Source organism: Typopeltis vanoorti, chromosome 13, assembly GCF_054136105.1.
Source record: "Typopeltis vanoorti isolate ZY-2024b chromosome 13, IOZ_Tvanoo_1.0, whole genome shotgun sequence".
Lineage (NCBI taxonomy): Eukaryota > Metazoa > Arthropoda > Arachnida > Uropygi > Thelyphonidae > Typopeltis > Typopeltis vanoorti.
The window spans coordinates 129,753,489-129,772,383 of NC_143561.1; the positions used below are offsets into that span (position 1 = coordinate 129,753,489).

Genomic DNA, 18,895 nt, shown 5'->3' on the forward strand with positions numbered 1-18,895 from the left:
CCATGGGGTGAGAGAGACTTTCTGCAACACTGTTGACTCTTGCAGGCAAGCCCACTAGCCGATTGATCCTGGCCATGGAGGACTGCCTGTCTTGCCAAAGCAGGGGCCAAAGTAGTGCAAGACTACCAGGATTCCCCCTTTCCAGATGTCCACGGGTTGCACTGCATGGCAAACATGGCAGCAGGGTGTTGGATATCTTAGTGATGGTGGTCTGGAAGAAAAATCATGAACAGGAGTCCCACATGGAGGGGATTTTCACCTGTTGCATGAATAATTAAAAATGTTGATACATTTATACTAGTATCATATATCTTTTGTTTCTTATTTCTGTTTCCATATGCTGTATCTATGCTATCAGTATTTGGTTAGGATCCCTGAAATGTTTGAGGATGAAGGATTCATTCTCAAGGAGTTTTTGGTTTGCCACCAGAGCTCCACACCCAGCATGGAGCCACACATGGACGTCCACTGACTGGCAAGCAAAAACTGCGCTCAGGAAGTGGAATGCTAGGGCTATCCTGGATGCTATACCGGCACTATAGCAAGCCTAGAATCTCGATCCTGGACCATGGGGTGAGAGACTTTCTGCAACATCGTTGACCCTTGCAGGCAAGCCCACTAGCCGGTTGATCCAGGCTGGACCATGCAGGTCTGCCCATCTTGCTGAAGCAGGAGACAAAATAGTACAAAACTACCAGGAGCCCCCCCCCCCCCTTTCCAGATGTCCAAACATGGTAACAGTGCGTTGGATCCCATTGATGGTAGTCTGGAAAAAAAGGATAGTGTAAAGGACTCAGGAGAAGTAGAGCAAAGAATACAAGATGAAAAGCAAAGAAAAAGAGGAAGAATGAAAATGACCAGTATCATCACTGGTAGGTCCCCTCCACCATGAACTGGTGCCCCACATAGAGGGGTCAAGAGTAAGGGAGTCTGTTGAATTATTTGCAGATAATGGTTCTGAGATTGGGTTGTCATCAATTGTTCATAATTCTTTACTATTTACAGTCCTCCAGAGGTATAGTATTGATCTTGTTTGATTCTCTAAGGTATTATTCATATGTCTTATAAATTTATATGTTTGTGTTTGAGATTTATCCATATTGTTTTCTAAATAGGTAACAAAATTGTTCCATTGAACTCTTTGTCTTTTATGTGTTTCTCTTTTTGGTATTGCTCTTTTGTGTTTATATTCAATGTCATCTTGTATTTTATTTGTGCTTAACCATTTTTTATAGGCATTCATTTTTTCATCTATGATTTTCCTGATTTATGGGTCCCATTTATGAAGATTTTTTTTTTTTTTCTTTTCCATTGTTTTTTCATTCCCAAGATTTCTCAGGCTGAATCTCCTAAAATATTGCAGAGATGATTCTACTCTTCATTAATAGATTCATCTGAGGGTAATTGTTGTAATTTTTCATTTTTTTGTTTGCTATTTAGTTTTCTTTTATCAGAGTCAGATAATGAGCTGACTTTAAACCTAAGTTCTTGGTTGTCTAATGGATACTGATGCTTTTTCCATCTTGTGGGAACTGTATTGATGTCACACATAGATAATGATCTGATTAATTTCAAAAACCTTGGAAGACTCTAACATCAAGAATGAATCTACCTATTTTATTATTTGCTGTAGTATAGTCTATAATAGATTTTGATCCTCTTGCTGACTTTGTGAATTTATGGATGTCTTTGTACATTGTATTCATTATTCTTAGATTATTGTATAGAGAAGTCAATTAATCTTTGATCATTTCTATTTTTTACAAATTCTCCAAAAGTTCTGACATGAGTTTGGATTTTCATATTGGCTACACAAGCATTTAAATCACCCAGCAGTAATAGCTTGTTTTTTTTTTTTCCATGTTATATTTTGGAGTTGGTTATTATAGAAGTCTGAACTTTCCACTTCTCTCCTCTCCTCTCCTCTGGAGTGTATAATCTGAGAACTGTGAGATATCCTCTATTAGGTTTCAATCTGAGTTGTAATATTATTTTGTTCCAGTATTTATAGTTGTTGGAAGTTTTTCCACTTGTTTATTCTACAAATTAAAGACACCAAGAAATTATATACCTGGTTTAATCCCTTATCCAAGTGTAAGCAAACTTGTGCCTGAAGTATTTCCAGGACTGGGGCAACTCGTATACAGATGCTAATGACTTCATATCACCTGCCTTAGCATCCCATAATGCAAAGCACATATCCTTGCAGACATGCATACTGCTATGCATTATGGGAAGGGTCACTACCCAGACTAGTTTCGACCTTTATTGAGGTCTCATCAGTGGGAGTCAGAGGTGATACTAAGGCTGAAGCAATGCAGAAGTTATATTTTCACATATGAGTAGCCAAAAGGTGTTGCACTTTATTATTAAACTACTCTGGATTAATAATAAGGTGTGACACCTTTGATACTTCTGCTTTTGCTCTCTAGTCCTCTTGTACTCCACTATGCATGTAGTTGTCATTTTTTGTTTCAGTCAATACTGCTATTTTGATTTTCTTTTGATATAGAATTTCATCTATTTGGTTTCCTTTGTAAGATGAACTTATTACATTCCTGGTAGCAAAATGAGTGATAATCTTTTTCCATTTGGCGCCTTTAGCCAGTCTATGGTCATTTCCATTTTGAGTACTCCTTGAATTCTTTCTTTGAGACTTGAAAGTAATTAGAATACTTGTGGATTGGTTGCTAGTCAAAGCACAAGGTGTCACTAGTGGTGGGGCTGCCACCTTGAGGCATCTAGGCTTGCATTTTTAGTAGGTAGTGAAAAATATTATTAGTTTGAGAGGAAAGAGTCACCCCCCCCTCACCCTCGAATTGCTCTAATAGCACTGGGGGGGGTAAGAAGTAAGAGAGGAAAGAAGAAGACCAGTCTGCAGTTATAACATACCAAGTGCATATTGTTGGAAGTAAGATCAGGTCTAGCTCAGGTTTGACATGCCTGTACTCACTAGTGTGAGCCCCTGAGAACTTTAAGGTATTTAATTTGTAGACTTGTAGTTTGGAAATGAAGACTTGAATATTCTCAGCCAAACAGAAATTTTAACTTAAACATTCACTGTTCGATTTCAAATGACACTCATGAATAAATATGAAAGAAGACAAGATGCAAGTAACGCACATTGCATTGTATCACACAGTAATACTGCCAACAGAGTGGGCCAATTGAGTTGTTATAATTTCTACGTTATATGCTTAGTTGGTCAAGTAGATAGCATACCTACCAGCAGGCTACAGCTTCAACTCCTGTGGTAAACATGCATGTTTGGGATTGTCTTTAAGCAGTAGGTGAATTTGAGTGCCAAATGGGAGACTATCACACTGCTTATTGTGAGGGATAGAGGTGGCTTGAAAGTTCCACATTTCATTTCTATAGAGCTGGGTTTTCAGTTTATGTAAAAAATAAATACAATCACTTAGCCTGGTATAGATTACATTCTTTCATTAGCAGAGGTCACATGAAAAACACATTCTCAATTCTACATATTTTTTAATGTGCATTTCACCTACAAAAGAATACCATAGTTGGGTTAAGGGTTAGATAATTGAAAACTCCCTGTTCTACAACCACACATAGAACTTGTTTCAAGGCACTTCGGACATGAAATGAGGATTTCATCTCTCTCTCTCTGCTGATATTCTAACATCTCACAGTTGGAAGGACAGCAGAAATGCTTTCTATTTTAGTAGAAACAGGCAGTTAATTTCAGAGTGAACAAGGAACTCCCACACAGTGGGAGGTTGCTCACGAGAAAGAGCAGGGATTGGTGGCATGTAGACTGTGATGTGCACAGCTGTCTATCAAAAATGGATACAAAGAGAACAATAGAAATAAAATGCCATGAATAAGAAGTGCAAGCCATCAGTATCCATCCATTGAGATCCGATTGTTCCTTCATGCTCAGAGAACACTTTTAAATAAGCTCACATTTACAGTTACAGCTCTGTTATTCAAATCAAGAAACATAGTCCTTTACACAGCATCTGGGTAACTGTAATTGGAGGTGTAAAATATATTGATGTCAGTGGTATAGAGTAGTTTATTAACTTTCTTCTTTTTCAGTTAATAACACAAATTCGGATATGGTATATTGTCATAAATATAAGCTACATTAAAGAGATTCAGTGAGAGCAAAGTAAATTCGAAATTAATATTTTTATGCATGGGTGCAACTGTGTGTGTGTATGTATATTTTACAGTGAATTTTTTTTTGAAGTTTATGATTAAAAAACAAAAATTATGATTAATTGAACAAAATAAAATGGACAGAAAAAAAAAAAAGAAAAAAAATCAAACCAACAAGTTCTGAGAGAAATAAATGAAACAAGAACTCTAATAAAATCGATCAAAATTAGAAGGGATAGGTGGGTTGGACATATACTTCAACATGATGGACTTGTGAAAAGAATAACTGAAGGCAAAATAGAGGGGAAAAGAAGAAGAGGCAGACCAAGGAAAAGCTTTCTTGACCAACTCAAAGACAGCACGGGTCTGAGGAGTTACCAGGAGATTAAGAAGAAAGCCAATGACAGAGCGGAATGGAGGAAATTGCTGCTGAGCTGCTGGTCCCAAGGCTGATGCAACTTATGATGATGATGATTAAAAACTTTTATTGTACACGAATTCAGTTAACTCTGGAATTGGCTGAACTTAAAAAAGTCAAAAGTCATAGAAAAAGTGTGGTTGGTCACCAGAATTGAAGTTATAATGACTTTCCTTCTGCAGACCTTGTGTCATGAAAGTTACTCTGAGGTTATATAGACTTTTGAAGTGCTCACATTATCAGTAAAATTTTTAATTCTTTACGTCTTATAATTAATTAACTTTTATCTTTTTAGTTTAAACAAATTATGCAGCATGAAGAATTAAAAATTTCCAAAAGCCAATTGTTTGTTCTTTGTTTATGTAAATTCAAATAAATTAGTTCATAAAAGCATTTTTATTAATATGATTTTTTTTAAGCTACTTGAACCACATCAACCTCCTAAGCCAGGCTGCATTTGGGATAGCAACAAAACTAGTCTTATGAGTTTGTTCAGAGAACAGGGTTTTCCTGTGGTAAATGCTGGAATTGCTCTAGATTCGTAAGTGAATTTGGTTGCTGCATCATTTTTATAGGAATTTTTATTGAACTTAGGTATTGAAGGTAGCAGTTATTTTTAATGCTGATCCCATCACTGTTAGTTCATAAATCATTAGTATTAATACCATGAGTGGGCTCAAAGATTAAATAATTTTGAAATGTTGCTCTGTTGAATAAACTTGGAGAAAGCGACTCTTTTTTAAGAGTCGCTTTAGGCCTCCAGTAAGCTGGTGAATGGTCTCAACTTGAGTGATGAAATTCATCTACTACTTACAAAAGTGGTAGATAAATTTCTACATTTACAAAACATCCATGCCCACAGTGGGATTCAAATTATGCTTAACTTACCTTTTTAACATGAGTTTTAGATCCACTGAAGTTTCAAATCAGTGGAAAGAGGGCAATATTGTTCCACTATAAGACTAAGACTTTCAATTATAGGCCAATCTGCTTGTGTGGAATTGTGACTAAGGTGTTGAAGAAGATAGTGAGGACAAGGATTCAGAACTGGGATGACAGCAGTAGAATTCTCTTTAATGGACAGCATGGGTTTCTAAAGGAAGATCATGTTTTAGCAATCTGCTTATTATAACAAAGTGACAAATATATTGGACAAAGGGGATGCATATAATACAGTAGTATATTTAGATTTTGTAAAAGCTTTCAATAAATTGCTACATGACAAGCTAGTAGTTAAATTGGAAAAACGGGTTGGTATCAGCAAGCAGTGTATGGGGGGGGGGAGTGATATTTTCAGTAGTGGCATGCTTCAATGGTCTTTTTGGAGCCATTATTGTTTAATTTGTATGTAAATGATATTGGAAGGAACTTAAATGGTGATATTTGCAGAAGGTAAAATTAGAGAGAGTTATGAGAAGTAGAGCAGATATAGCCTTGCAAGAGGACTTGAATGGACTGCCTGAATGGGTGAGTGTGTGGGGGATAACAGTTTAATGTTGCAGAGTGTTTTAAAATTTGAGATGCAAAGATAGAATGGAGAGTATAGGATTGGTGGAGATTTCTTGAGGAGGTGAAGGAGATGAAAGATCTGGGAGTGATGGTGGATAGGGACTTAAAATTTCATGGATTAGTTTGCTAAAATTGTGAAGACAACACAGCAGGTTATGGGAATGATGCAGGGAACACATGTAGTGGTAAGGATGTTATGATTCCATTGTATAAGGCTTTGATCAGATCGCAAATGGATTACTGTGTACAGATTTGGTCACTTGGATTTCACAAAGATGGTGAGATGTTGGAGAGGGTTCAGAGACGATTCGCTAAGTTTGTTTCTGGTCTCTCGAATGATTGTGAGAATGCAAATTTCAGAGCTTAGTGGATAGAACTAAGAGCGGCAGACATGATTGAGACATATAATTTGGTAAGGGATAATTACCAGATTAATGTGGATGAGATTTTTCATAGAATGTCTGGATATAGGTGGAAAAGAAGAGGCCATCCCTCGAAGCTGTTCAAGGATGGTGTGAGCAGGGGGGGGGGGGGTGAGTAGATTTTTTTCATGCAGAATGGTGGGTGAGTGAAATGCACTGTGTAAAAGTGTGGTTAGTTCAGAGACCTGAATGCATTTAAATTGTGGTATCATGAGCCTACACATGAAAGTGGGACCGCCTACAATGAGTCTCTTGACTCCATGGAGGTCTGATGATAATAATAATAATAATAATAATAATAATAATAATAATAATAATAATAATAATAACAAGACTGTAAGGGAAATGGTGTTCATTCTGTTTTAAGGAACACAAGCTTAGTGCATGTAATGAAACAAATCTAGTATAAATTTTGTAAATACCCATAATCATAACAAGCACTGGATTGAATAAGGAGGTCAATTGAAAGCAAAGACTGCCTGCCATTTAACTAACGTGTGTAGCAAATTTGACTGTGGAAAGCAATAAGCATATGTCTGCAAATGTATCTTCATTGCTCAATCAAGGTTGTAAATAATTTAACAGAAATCATAACTTGAATAAATGTGTGATTAAGATTAATACAAGAATCTTTAAATATCAATAGCAAAATCTGTGGCTTTCTAAGTACAAAATATTTTATAAAGGATCAGAAAGAAAGGGAGCTTCAGGACTCATGATCAACTCAGAAGCTGAAGCTATGAGGGTGGTCTGAAAAGTTCTGAGCCTAACAATGAAAAAATGAATTTATAATTTCAAAATTATTTTTATTTTTCAACATAATCTTCCATATGACTAATACATTTATTCCAGCGATGCTCCAGTGCCATTATCCCATCCCTGTAGTGGTTCTCAGTAAGGTCTGCAAAATAAATACCCTTCTACAGCTACAATCACCTCTTGATTTGAAGAAAAACGCTGACCAGTGAGGAAGAATTTTAGTTTTAGGAAGAGATAGAAGTCAGAGGGAGCCGAATCTGGGGAATAGGGTGGATGTTCCAACAATTCATAGTGCAGATCCCTTAATTTTCCCATTGCCAAAACACCTTTGTAGGCAGGTGCATTATCCTGATGAAAGATGATTTTTTTCTTCTGCAAACAGGGTCTTTTCTCACAATTTTTTTCATCTAGTCTAAAAGATTCAAATAATATTCCCCGGTTATTGTTTTACCCTTTTCAAGATAATTAATAAACAAAATGCCTTTAGCATACTAAAACACCGACGCCATGACCTTGTCTTCTTTGGCGCTGAACAACTGGCTTCTGTCCACTGTTTTGATTGCTGTTTGGATTCTGGTGTTTAATAGTGAATCCAAGTCTCATCCATAGTAATAAATCAATGCAAAAAATAAGTTTTATTCTTGTTAAAATGCTCCATCACTGTTCAGAGATTTTCATGCGAGTGCATTTTTTATCTGCTGTGAGCAAGCGCGGCACCCATATTGTGCAAAGCTTTTTCATTTGCAATTCTTCATGCAAAATATATCCTACACATTCTTTTGAAATGCCAAAGTCCCAGCAATTTCACGCACTTTGACTCACCAGTCATCCAGTACCATATCGTGCACTTGATTAATGATTTCTGGTGTTGTTACACTTTTCGGACGTCCTTCATGTGGATCACCTTCAACGCTGATATGGTCACTTTTAAACTCGGCAACCCATTTCTTAATTGACAAAAACGTAGGAGAAGAGTGCCCATAAACTTTTATGAACTTCGAATGAATTTCTTTTGCCGTTAAACCTTCTTTTACAAAGAATTTTATAACTGCACAATACTCAAATTTATCCATTTCAAGTGATACAGGTAACACTTTTGCTTCATTCAGCTGTATAAAACAAACTACTTAATAGAATGACTTACAATTTCAACTGGATGCTTATGAGAGATGTACCAACTTAGAAAAAAAATCTCTTGTCAATAGTGTTGCCATCTATGGCCGAGGCGAGAACTTTTCAGACCACCCTCATATCTTAATTTCTCCTGTATACATTGAGGACTCAGTACTCATTGAAGATACATTCTGCAGAATCTAAACTTCTGCTGCAAATTGTCTACATAGATTCAATATAAAATGCAGCTGCATTAAAGTACAATAAAAGTGGTCAACATCGTGGATTTCACTAAAAATTATGGCTGAATTCTTGCAGCGGTTATTAATCCTCATACTATTTCATGGTTTAATGAGACAAAAAAAGAGGTAGAAAATGTGGAAGAGTTTTTATGTCAAATTCCCTACATATGTTAAATGATATGTAGATATGTCAAATTCCCTACATATGTTAAATGATAGTGTAAGCAAAGTGAGGAGTTGAAGTATGTGTCAGGTAGTGAGATAGTTATGGTTGAAGAAAGCCAGAATTGCCAGAATGTGAGTGAAAATAGTGGCTTGATAGAGAATTGCGATGTACAAGATGGCAATGAGAGCGATGATCTAAGAAAGAGTGAAAGCAACCATACTGAGAGAGAAAATGGTTTAAATGATAAAAATAATGAGGAATTATTTGTAGGAAGTGAGATCGCTAGGTTGCGCGCAGTTATACAAAATGCACAGCGGCAATTAGAGCACCTGCAAAACTCTTTCCAGAGTGATTCAGATAACGTAAAAAAACAGTGCAAGAATGAGAGAGTTTCTGAAATGAAGGAAAGAGTGTTGTATGGTGACTCATTATTAAGAGGGGTAATAGATGGCAGTGTAACTAAATCGTACTTACCAGGTGCAAAATTTAAGGATGTAAGTGAGAGTATTAGAGTGCAAAAACAGAGGGTGAAAGAATTAATAATTGTGGCGGGTACGAATGAATTGAAAGGTGATAAATTTTTTATGAGAGAGGACTTGAAAGTATTGTTAAAGGTAGCGAAAGAAAAGAGTGACAGAGTTAGAATGGTTAGTCTGTTGCCGCGGTATGACAGAGGAGTTTAGGAGGAGGGCCATAATTGCAAATGACATTATACGTAGGTTATGCAGACAGTGTGGTGTGGAATTCGTGGACATGTGGAATGAGTTTGAAGGGCGAAAGGACTTATACAAGATGGATGGCCTGCATTTGAATGGACTTGGTGTGCAGAGACTGGAAAGAATGTTGCTGAATGAAGTGAAAATGGATGTGCAAAACCAGGGAAACTAGAACTACCAAGGAGGGGGGGGGGGATGGATATGCAGACATCAGTGAGACAGATGAGTGTAAGAATGTATATAATGTACCCGAGCCAGCACTAAGGACAAAAAATGGGAATGGGTCATTTAGAATAACGTATCAATATAGGGATCACTGCATTTCATGTATACTAATGCCAGGAGTATTAGGAAGAAGAAGGAAGAATTTTTGGCCTTGATTGGCTCTTCCTGGCCACAGGTTATTGGCATTAGTGAAACATGGCTGACGGAAGAAGATATAGTTAGTGGGATAGAATGTGTAGGTTACAGTGTGTTTAGGAGGGACAGAGAGAATAAAATGGGGGGAGGGGTATTATTGATGATAGCTGATGAACTGCAGCCAAGGAGAATTGAAGTTGTATCGCAGGATAGTGAAAGGAGCTCATTTGAGGCTATTTGGTGTGAGATTGAGACTGGCAGAATAAAATATACAGTTGGGTGCTGCTATAGACCAAGTGATGGAATAGATGGTGGAGATAGTATGCATAGGGAAATTGATGAAATGAGTGGAAGGAGGGTAATTATTATGGGGGATTTCAACTATGGTAACATTGATTGGAAGGAGGAGAGGACACATGTGAGGAAGGAAAAGGATTTTATTCAATTATTAAGGGATAACTATCTGAGACAGCATGTAATTGAAAATACTAGGGGTGTGAGAGTGCCTGACCTGGTAATAGCATCTGAGAATTTATGTGTTCATTGTACATGTTGATTAATTTTAACAGTATAGATGAGAACACAGGCTGATAAGAAAATAACTATTTATTAACTTATTGTTCATATTTTACTGGTATTCTATCCATCATCTTCAGAGCACAAAAACCATTTGGCACAGTATGCAAAACAACAACAATCCAGTATAACAATGGGATTGGTTTGAACAATTGTAATGTACAGCACAAACACTAGCCCTAATTAGGGGGCATCTATGTTGAAAAGAAAAAAAAAACAAAGATAGAAAGCAGATATTAATTAGATCTTAAGATGACTATCTCTGAAATCTTGCAAATTTATATAGCCATAATTGTTGAGGTTTGGAGTGTTTTGAGGCTTCTGTCGATTCCAAGAACAATCTTTCTGACTTATAATGACTAGGAAGTGAAAAGTCACTTCCTGGCCTAAAGAAACAGTTAACAAACTCAAGCCCTTTCACATTAAAACACCCAGGATATATGGAGCACCAAAAATTCACAAACAAGTTACACCCTTATGCCCAATTTTGGGTAGTATAAACAGTCACACATACAAACTTGCTAGACATTTAGCTAAGCTACTAGCTACTCTCACAAACAATACTTAAACCTAACCTCACTATTCACAAATGTACCATTAATTGAAACCCTTGATTTACTTAAGTCCCCCCCCCCTGATATATTTGAACTATTTAAATTCACAGTCCTGTCAGGTGTCTTTTCCCTGCAGGAGATTGACTACCATGTGTCTCCACCATGTCCTATTCTGCACCTCCATGCTGCATTCCTCATATGAGAGATAGGTTCAATCCTGTATTTTTCATCCACTCCAGTCTTCCTCTCCTTTTCTTTCCCTCAACAGTTCCTTCGAGGTGTCCTTTGTAGGCAATTATGTCTCAGAATATGTCCAAAAAAGCTCACTTTTCTCTTTTTAATTTCTTTCATCAAGCTCCTGTTTACGCCTATCATCTCTAGTACCTCTTCATTTGTCTTTCCGTGATTTTTCATACTGTTGAAAGTTGACCTTGCAATTTCAATCCTTTTTCTAATTTCATCTTCTGTTCTGCCATTCTCTGTGATCAAGTGTCCGAGGTACATGTATGTTTACACCTGTTCTAATTTATTTCCTTTTATATTTATGCATATTTTTGGTATTTACTTTTCTCAAATTCACAGTACATGCAGGTTATTTTACTTGGAAAGGGAAAATATACAAACAGTTATATGGGATAGCAGTGGGCTCCCACCAAGTTTCTTTCCCCTTAGTCAACTTTTACATAGAACACTTGGAAAAGCTAGCTATCAATACAGCCACTCTCAAACCAGTACTTTGGCTATGCTATGTTGATTATGTGCTTGCTATTTGGCCACATGACCCAGACACATTGAATACATTCTTAGCACATTTAAATATCCAATACTCAAAAATCCACTTTACAATGGAAATGGAACTATTGACAGTCTGCCCTTCCAGGATACAATAATCACGCATCCTCCAGATGGTTCCTTATCATTTTTGGTTTATAGAAAACCCGCACAATCATACCATCACCCATCTCAGCAGTATGGTATCCTAAAAAACACTAACCTACAGAGTTAGAGTGAATTGTTCCAATGATAATGCTCTCACTGCTGAACTCGCTCACTTACATTACATCTTCTTAGATAATGGCTATAATCCCATGAGATGGACAAAATCTAAATCCCTCCCCCCCGTCTACCACAGAAGACTACAGCAAAACTGTCACCATCCCATACATTCAAGGCACATCCGAAAAGATATCTAGTGTGCCTAATAATCATCAGCTATACACACATATTTAAACCATATGTCAAATTGGCAACTCTCATCCATTTACCCAAGGCCAGAATCACTTCTTTATCACATCTATGGAGTCTATGAAGTGCCCTGTTCTTACTTATCGTGCTTACTATGGACTGACAGGAAAAACTGTGGACATCCGCCTCAGTGAACATAAAAATATACATCCAGCACTATTGCTATGGTAAATTGGACCTAGCAGACCATGCCTTGGATACCCCTGTACACACAATCAATTTGAAAAAACAAAAATGCTGCATAGATTATATGAGGGTGATCTGAAAATTTCTCGGCCTTCACCATAGATGGCAACACGTAGATTGCAAGAGATTTTTTTCCTAAGTTGGTACATCTATCATAAGCATCAATGTGAAATTCCAAGTCATTCTATCAAGTAGTTTGTTTTATACAGTTGTCTGAAGCAGAAGTGTTATCTGTATCTCTTGAAATGGATAAAATTGAGTATCGTGTGGTTATAAAATTCTTTGTAAAAGAAGGTTTAACGCCAAAAATTCATTCGAAGTTCATAAAAGTTTATGGGCATTCTTCTCCTTCATTTTCTACAATTAACAAATGGCCTTACTAGTCTTGAAGATGATCCACGTGAAGGACATCCATAAAGTATAACAACACCAGAAATCATTGATCAAGTGCACAATATGGTATTGGATGACCGGCGAGTCAAAGTGCGTGAAATATAGGCATTTCAAAAGAATGTGTAGGAGCATTTTGCATGAATAATTGCAAATAAAAAAGCTTTGTGCAAGATGGATGCTGCACTTGCTCACAGCAGATAAAAAATGTACTCACATGAAAAATCTCTGAACAGTGCTTAGAGTGTTTTAACAAGAATAAAACTGATTTTGGTGCATCGATTTATTACTATGGATGAGACTTGGATTCACCATTACACACAATAATCTAAACAACAGTCAAAACAGTGGACAGAAGCATGTTGTTCAGCACCAAAGAAGACAAAGACGTTCCATCAGCAGGAAAGGTCATGGCATCAGTGTTTTGGGATGCTAAAAGCATTCTGTTTATTAATTATCTTCAAAAGGGTAAAACAGTGTTAATAGGGAATATTATTTCAATCTTTTAACTAGACTAGACAAAAAAATTCGTGAGAAAAGACCCGTTTTGCAGAAGAAAAAAATCATCTTTCGTCAGGACAGTGTACCTGCCCATAAAGGTATTTTGGCAATCGGAAAATTAAGGGATCTGTACTATGAATTGTTGGAACATTCACCCTCTTCCCAAGATTTGGCTCCCTCTGATCTTTATCTCTTACCAAAACTAAACCTCTTCCTCACTGGTCAGCGTTTTTCTTCGAATCATGAGGTGATTGCTGCTGTAGAGGGGTATTTTGTAGATCTTACTGAGAACCCCCTACATGGATGGGATAATGGTGATCAATTGTCGCTGGAATAAATGTATTAGTCTTAAGGGAAATTATGTTGAAAAATAAAAATAATTTTAAAATTATAGATTTGTTTTTTCATTGTTTGGCCGAGAACTTTTCAGATCACCCTCGTAAGTCAGAAAGATTGTTCTTGGAATCAGCAGAAGACTTGAAACATACTCCAAACATCAGCAAAATGGCTATATAAATTTGAGAAAGATTTGGGAGACCATCATCTTAAGACCAAATTAATACTTGCATTCTCTATTTGTTTTTTTTCTTTTTTTTCCTCCAATGTAGTTCGCATCTAATTAGGATTTTAGTCTCTGTGTTGTACATTATTCAAACTAGTCCCATTGTTATACCGGATTGTTTCGCATACTGAGACAAAATGATTTTTGTGCTGTTAAGATGCTGGATAGGATATCAACGAAATATCAGCAATAAGTTAATGAATAGTTATTTGCTTATCAGTCGTGTTCTCACCTGTACTGTTAAAATGAATCAACATTTAGCTTGCAGAGGCAGTTTCTTTGAATCCTCAGCTTTCTTTCAAGACCTAGCTTTCCACACCACATGTGTAAATCTTCTGGCTTGCTCCTTCTAATTTTCATAACTGACATGATCCATGTGTTAAGGCTTAAGTACTGGAAGGACATCATGTTGGAGGTTTAATGGAGTATTGACAGCACTTAGGAAAAGATTAACAACTAATTTTAATGCTTACAATATTTCATCTCAGTTACTGAGATATCTTCAGTGAGTACAAATAACATTTGTAACACACACAAAGACAATATAATACTTAATGAAACACATGGGTGTTTCTAAAGTTATGTCTTGGTGGTATGTCCTCTATGGGCATTTGTAGGCAGCCTAGGATATAAACTGGTACCTCTGACGATTATTGTTTCCTATTTAGGAAGTTTTATGCATCTGTATTTGTTTAAATTAGTTTGATTTCTGAGTCCCAATGCAGATTCCAAAAACAGTCCTCTCCTTTTTAAATTTACTATGGTGGAGCATGTTGGTTTTCTTCCAGAAGATCCTGTGAGTTGTATCCAATACATGGTCTGCAAGGCCAGATTGACCATCGTCATAATTGCAAATGTAAAATATGTGCTCATCTAAATGGATAGTGGCTGATCTACCTGTCGGTCTGAAGTAAGCCAAAAGTTTCATACTGTAACCATTCCAATTGTCTAACTTATTGTTAACATTATTATAAAACATGAGCAAGTTGCTCAAACATTACCTTACCTTAGTAAACACATGCTGTTCATTGATAACTATAGATTCTCAGTCAACCTATGTCTGTATGCAAGCTCTTATTAACTTTTCCAAAACCTTAACCACAATGCCAGAGATTATGACAGGTTGATGGTTAGACACATCAGTCTTTGCACCATGTGTTAAGGCTTAAGTGCTAGGAGTACATCATGTTGGAGGTTTAATGGCGTATTGACAGTACTAAAAGAGGATTAAAAACTCATTTTAATGATTCAAATATTTCAACTCAGTCATTTAGACATGTTCAGGGAGTACAACTAACACTTGTAACACATACAATACTAAATGAAACACATGCCTACAAGTCTAAAAGTCCTATCTAGATAGTGCACCCTCTATAGACATTTGTAGGCAGCTTAGAATCTAAATTCGGACCTCTGACAATTATTGTTTCCCAAATTTTGGAAGTTCTCTGCAACCATATATCTTCAAATTCAATTGATTTCTGAGTGCCAGTGCAGATTTCAAAAACAGTCTTTCATTTTTAAATTTACTGTGATTGAGAATGGTGGTTTTCGTCCAGACGATCATATGTGTAGTATCCAATATGTGGTCTGCAAGGCCAGATTGACCATAGTCATGATTGCAGATGTAAATTTATGTTCATCTAAACAGATGTGGGCTGATTTAGCTGTCTGTCCGCAGTTCCTGCAAGTTCCTGCAAGTATGCCAACTTGCAGGAACTGTGTACTTTATATACTCCATGCACTGAGAGAGGGGGAGTTGATCTTTGGTAGAATGAATAAGTGTAGCAAGTTTCCAGTGGGGTTTAGAAGCTTTATAGAGGTTGTACATTTTTTAAGTACCTCGCTGTTTTTTCTAATGTACCCTGGATGTAGGAAATGGTGATACCATTTCTGAAATCCTTCTGAAGGGATGGAAAAGGATTGAGGGGAGGATTACTTTTTTAATTCTGTTAAGTACTGTAGCCATTTGATATGAAGATATTGTGTATATGGTTGAGTTCTCTTCAAAGAGAAGTTCCACCGGAACAAACATTGTAAGTCTTCATTGGTTAAAGTTTTAATGATGTATTGTTGAGAGGGATAGTGGTAGTGGTGAAGTTTGTGAATGGATATTGCGTCAGTGAGTTTTCTGTATACAGTGAAGGAGAGGTTACCATTCAGGTGTGTCAATAATGTGTCTAGGAAGGATAAACTATTGTTATTTTCCTTTTCCACTGTAAGCTGGATTCTTGGTTGTATACTAGTTAGGTAACAAAGGGAGGAGTCATATTTGTCAGTGCAATGAGGCAGAATAGAGAACACATCAACTTAGCTAGATAGATTTGAAGTAGGGCTGAGTCTATGGCTCGTTTATCAAAATTTTTGTAAAGGCAAGTGGGGTGAGGGGGGGGGGGACCCATACCAGTTCCGTCTATCTGTTTGTATATTTTGTTGCTTCAAGAAAAGTAACCAGAATTGATGTCAAAGGAAAATAGATCTAAGATAGCAGAAGGGAAAACATTTTTAGGAGTGCTAATGTGTTATTCAAGGGAATACTGGTAAATAGCAAGGTGATATCAAAGCTTACAAATATATTAGATATATAAAAGTTACATTTTTAATCGAAGTTTAAAAACGAGTAGAGTTTTTTTTTTATATAGACTATATATATTTTATATATATGTGTTACCTTTTCACCATGAATAATTAGTATCCATGTCTGTGGATGATGCTCCATACTACAAATTATCAAAACAGCTAGCAAAATCTCTTCCCCCCTCTCACTGATTATACCACTTCCTATATTAAAAACTCTATCCATTTTAAAATCTTGAGTTAAAATCTAACTTTAAATAATATAGATGTATTGCCTGAACCTAACCTAACTTGTTCAGTGGAGTTTAAGCTCCACCAGAAACTTGATACCCTTATATATTTTACCTCATCTCTTAGTGCTTGGAGTATATAAAGTACACTGTTCCTGCAAGTTGGCATACTTCGGACAGACAGCTAAATCAGCCCACATCTGTTTAGATGAACATAAATTTACATCTGCAATCATGACTATGGTCAATCTGGCCTTGCAGACCACATATTACATACTACCCATATGATCGTCTGGACAAAAACCACCATTCTCCATCACAGTAAATTTGAAAATGAAAGGCTGTTTTTGAAATCAGCACTCGGAGTTCAATTGCATTTAAAGAAATATGATTGCAGAGAACTTCCCAAAATTTGGGAAACAATAATTGTCAGAGGTCCAAATTTAGATCCTAAGCTACCTGCAAATGCCCATTGTTAAGTTCTGAATGAAACTGAAACTGTATTAATTTATATTTTCTTCATAACTTAACATGCATCTTACATTTTGGCATATACTGATATATCAGACGGATAAAATTGCTTGTAAATTACCAGAAACGTTAATAATTTATGAATCCTTTTATTTGTCCATAGTGTTGTAATGTATTTACAGTGAATAGCCCATTGTTTAAACTTTGCTAAATTTGTATAAATACTTGTATATTACTGAGAGAAGGCTAATCGGATTAAGTACCGATAGCCAGGAGCAAAACACATACGCCAAAGTACACATGCACTGTGGAAGGAGAGTACATGACCCCTCATCACCACCACCACCGAAAAGCATGCTAGGGGAGATTGTAGCGCTAGCTGCTGGGAGATGAAAGGTGACATGAGCAAAGAGGGAGAAATTTGATGATGTAGTAAGAAGTGTTGGCATGGAATTTAAAAAACGAAGCAGCGCCAGCTCAGAGCTTTTTGGCTTGTGCCTTTTTGGTTGGTTTTTCTTTTGTCATCCTCTTCGCTTGCCGATGTTCGTCTCCATTCCTTGGAGAGATCGTAGGAGAATGCTGAGAAGTTCTTGGGAGATCGCCGGTTAAGGATTTGTCCAGCAAAGCTGAGTTCCTGTTTACCACAGAGACAGCTAAACCTTGCTGAGCCTGATGACCAGTGAATGGGAAGCACGTGTCTTCGTCGCCAGAGATATATCCAGTTCGGATCATTCAGTGGGGTAATGCAGACCAGGCAGAACGAAAAGTGGACCTGAAGGTGATGTTATATCGAGATATGTATGATGTTCTAATGGTTCCCCAGCAATTGGTAAAGTAGAAACTTTAATCTGTTTAGTGAATGTATAAAGGACGAAAGACTGTAATTTTAAGTTGGACATTAAGTTTAGGAGGTTGTGATTTTTATGCAAGGACATTAGAGATATAGATTAAGAGTGTAGTGTAACTCTGAGAAATGAATGAAGAAATTAGGGTTAAATTAATGTCTATGAATGAATAACCTTTAGTATTGTGGAGTTTTAGCTTATGATTTACCTTTGATAGAATGTTTTAACTAAACTGATACTTATATATGCTAAGATAGAGTATGAAGGGTTTGATAATTATGTTTTTCTTTGAAACTGTTATTAAAGCTAGCATGTGCAAAAGTTTATTCATGATATGTAATCTGCCTAGAGTGTAAATAAATGTTTTCTTTAAATTCAATAATTGACTTGCCTGATTTCATTTTCTATTGCACCGCTCATAAATAATCAAACCACAGCAGGAGGTAATTTATAAGGGAGGCTACGACTGCAAACTAATTTAGAGATAGATGAGATTTGAACTACTTCATATGGTTTATCAAATTAGGGATAGTGTGCTATGCTAAGTTCTGGTTCTTTGATTTTTCATAGTTCAGAAATCAAGGATTCAGGGTGGCTCAATATAATAAAAATTTTCCCTGAGTCCGAAGAGAGAACCAGCACTGAAACAAAGGAATTGTCATTGTCTATCAGGAATCTCTTTGTCTTTTACCCACGTGCAATATCCTTTAAAGTTGTTAACGGCCCAAAGTAAATGTAGAGACTGCATAAATTAAAGAGTTCTAATTAAGGTTATAACAGAAAGTGTTAATAGACACGAAGTAAATATTATAAGACAAAGTAAGATCAAATATAAGGAAGTGAGGACGTAACAATGGTGCAGCAGTCGACAGGATTTGATTTATAGACTAAATTAAAGAAATCTAAGTGAGCAAGTTATAGAAAA

General features: G+C 36.5%; 1 protein-coding gene across 2 annotated transcripts in view; it reads left to right on the forward strand.

The window, feature by feature from the left end:
* Positions 1-18,895, forward strand: part of cin (Molybdenum cofactor synthesis protein cinnamon) — a 377,936-nt gene that overhangs the window by 283,049 nt on the left and 75,992 nt on the right. For both annotated transcript variants that reach the window (XM_090403113.1, XM_090403112.1), the window contains one exon: positions 4,966-5,087. In XM_090403113.1, the coding sequence (XP_090259239.1) occupies positions 4,966-5,087 (122 nt within the window). The remainder of the gene's footprint in view (positions 1-4,965; positions 5,088-18,895) is intronic.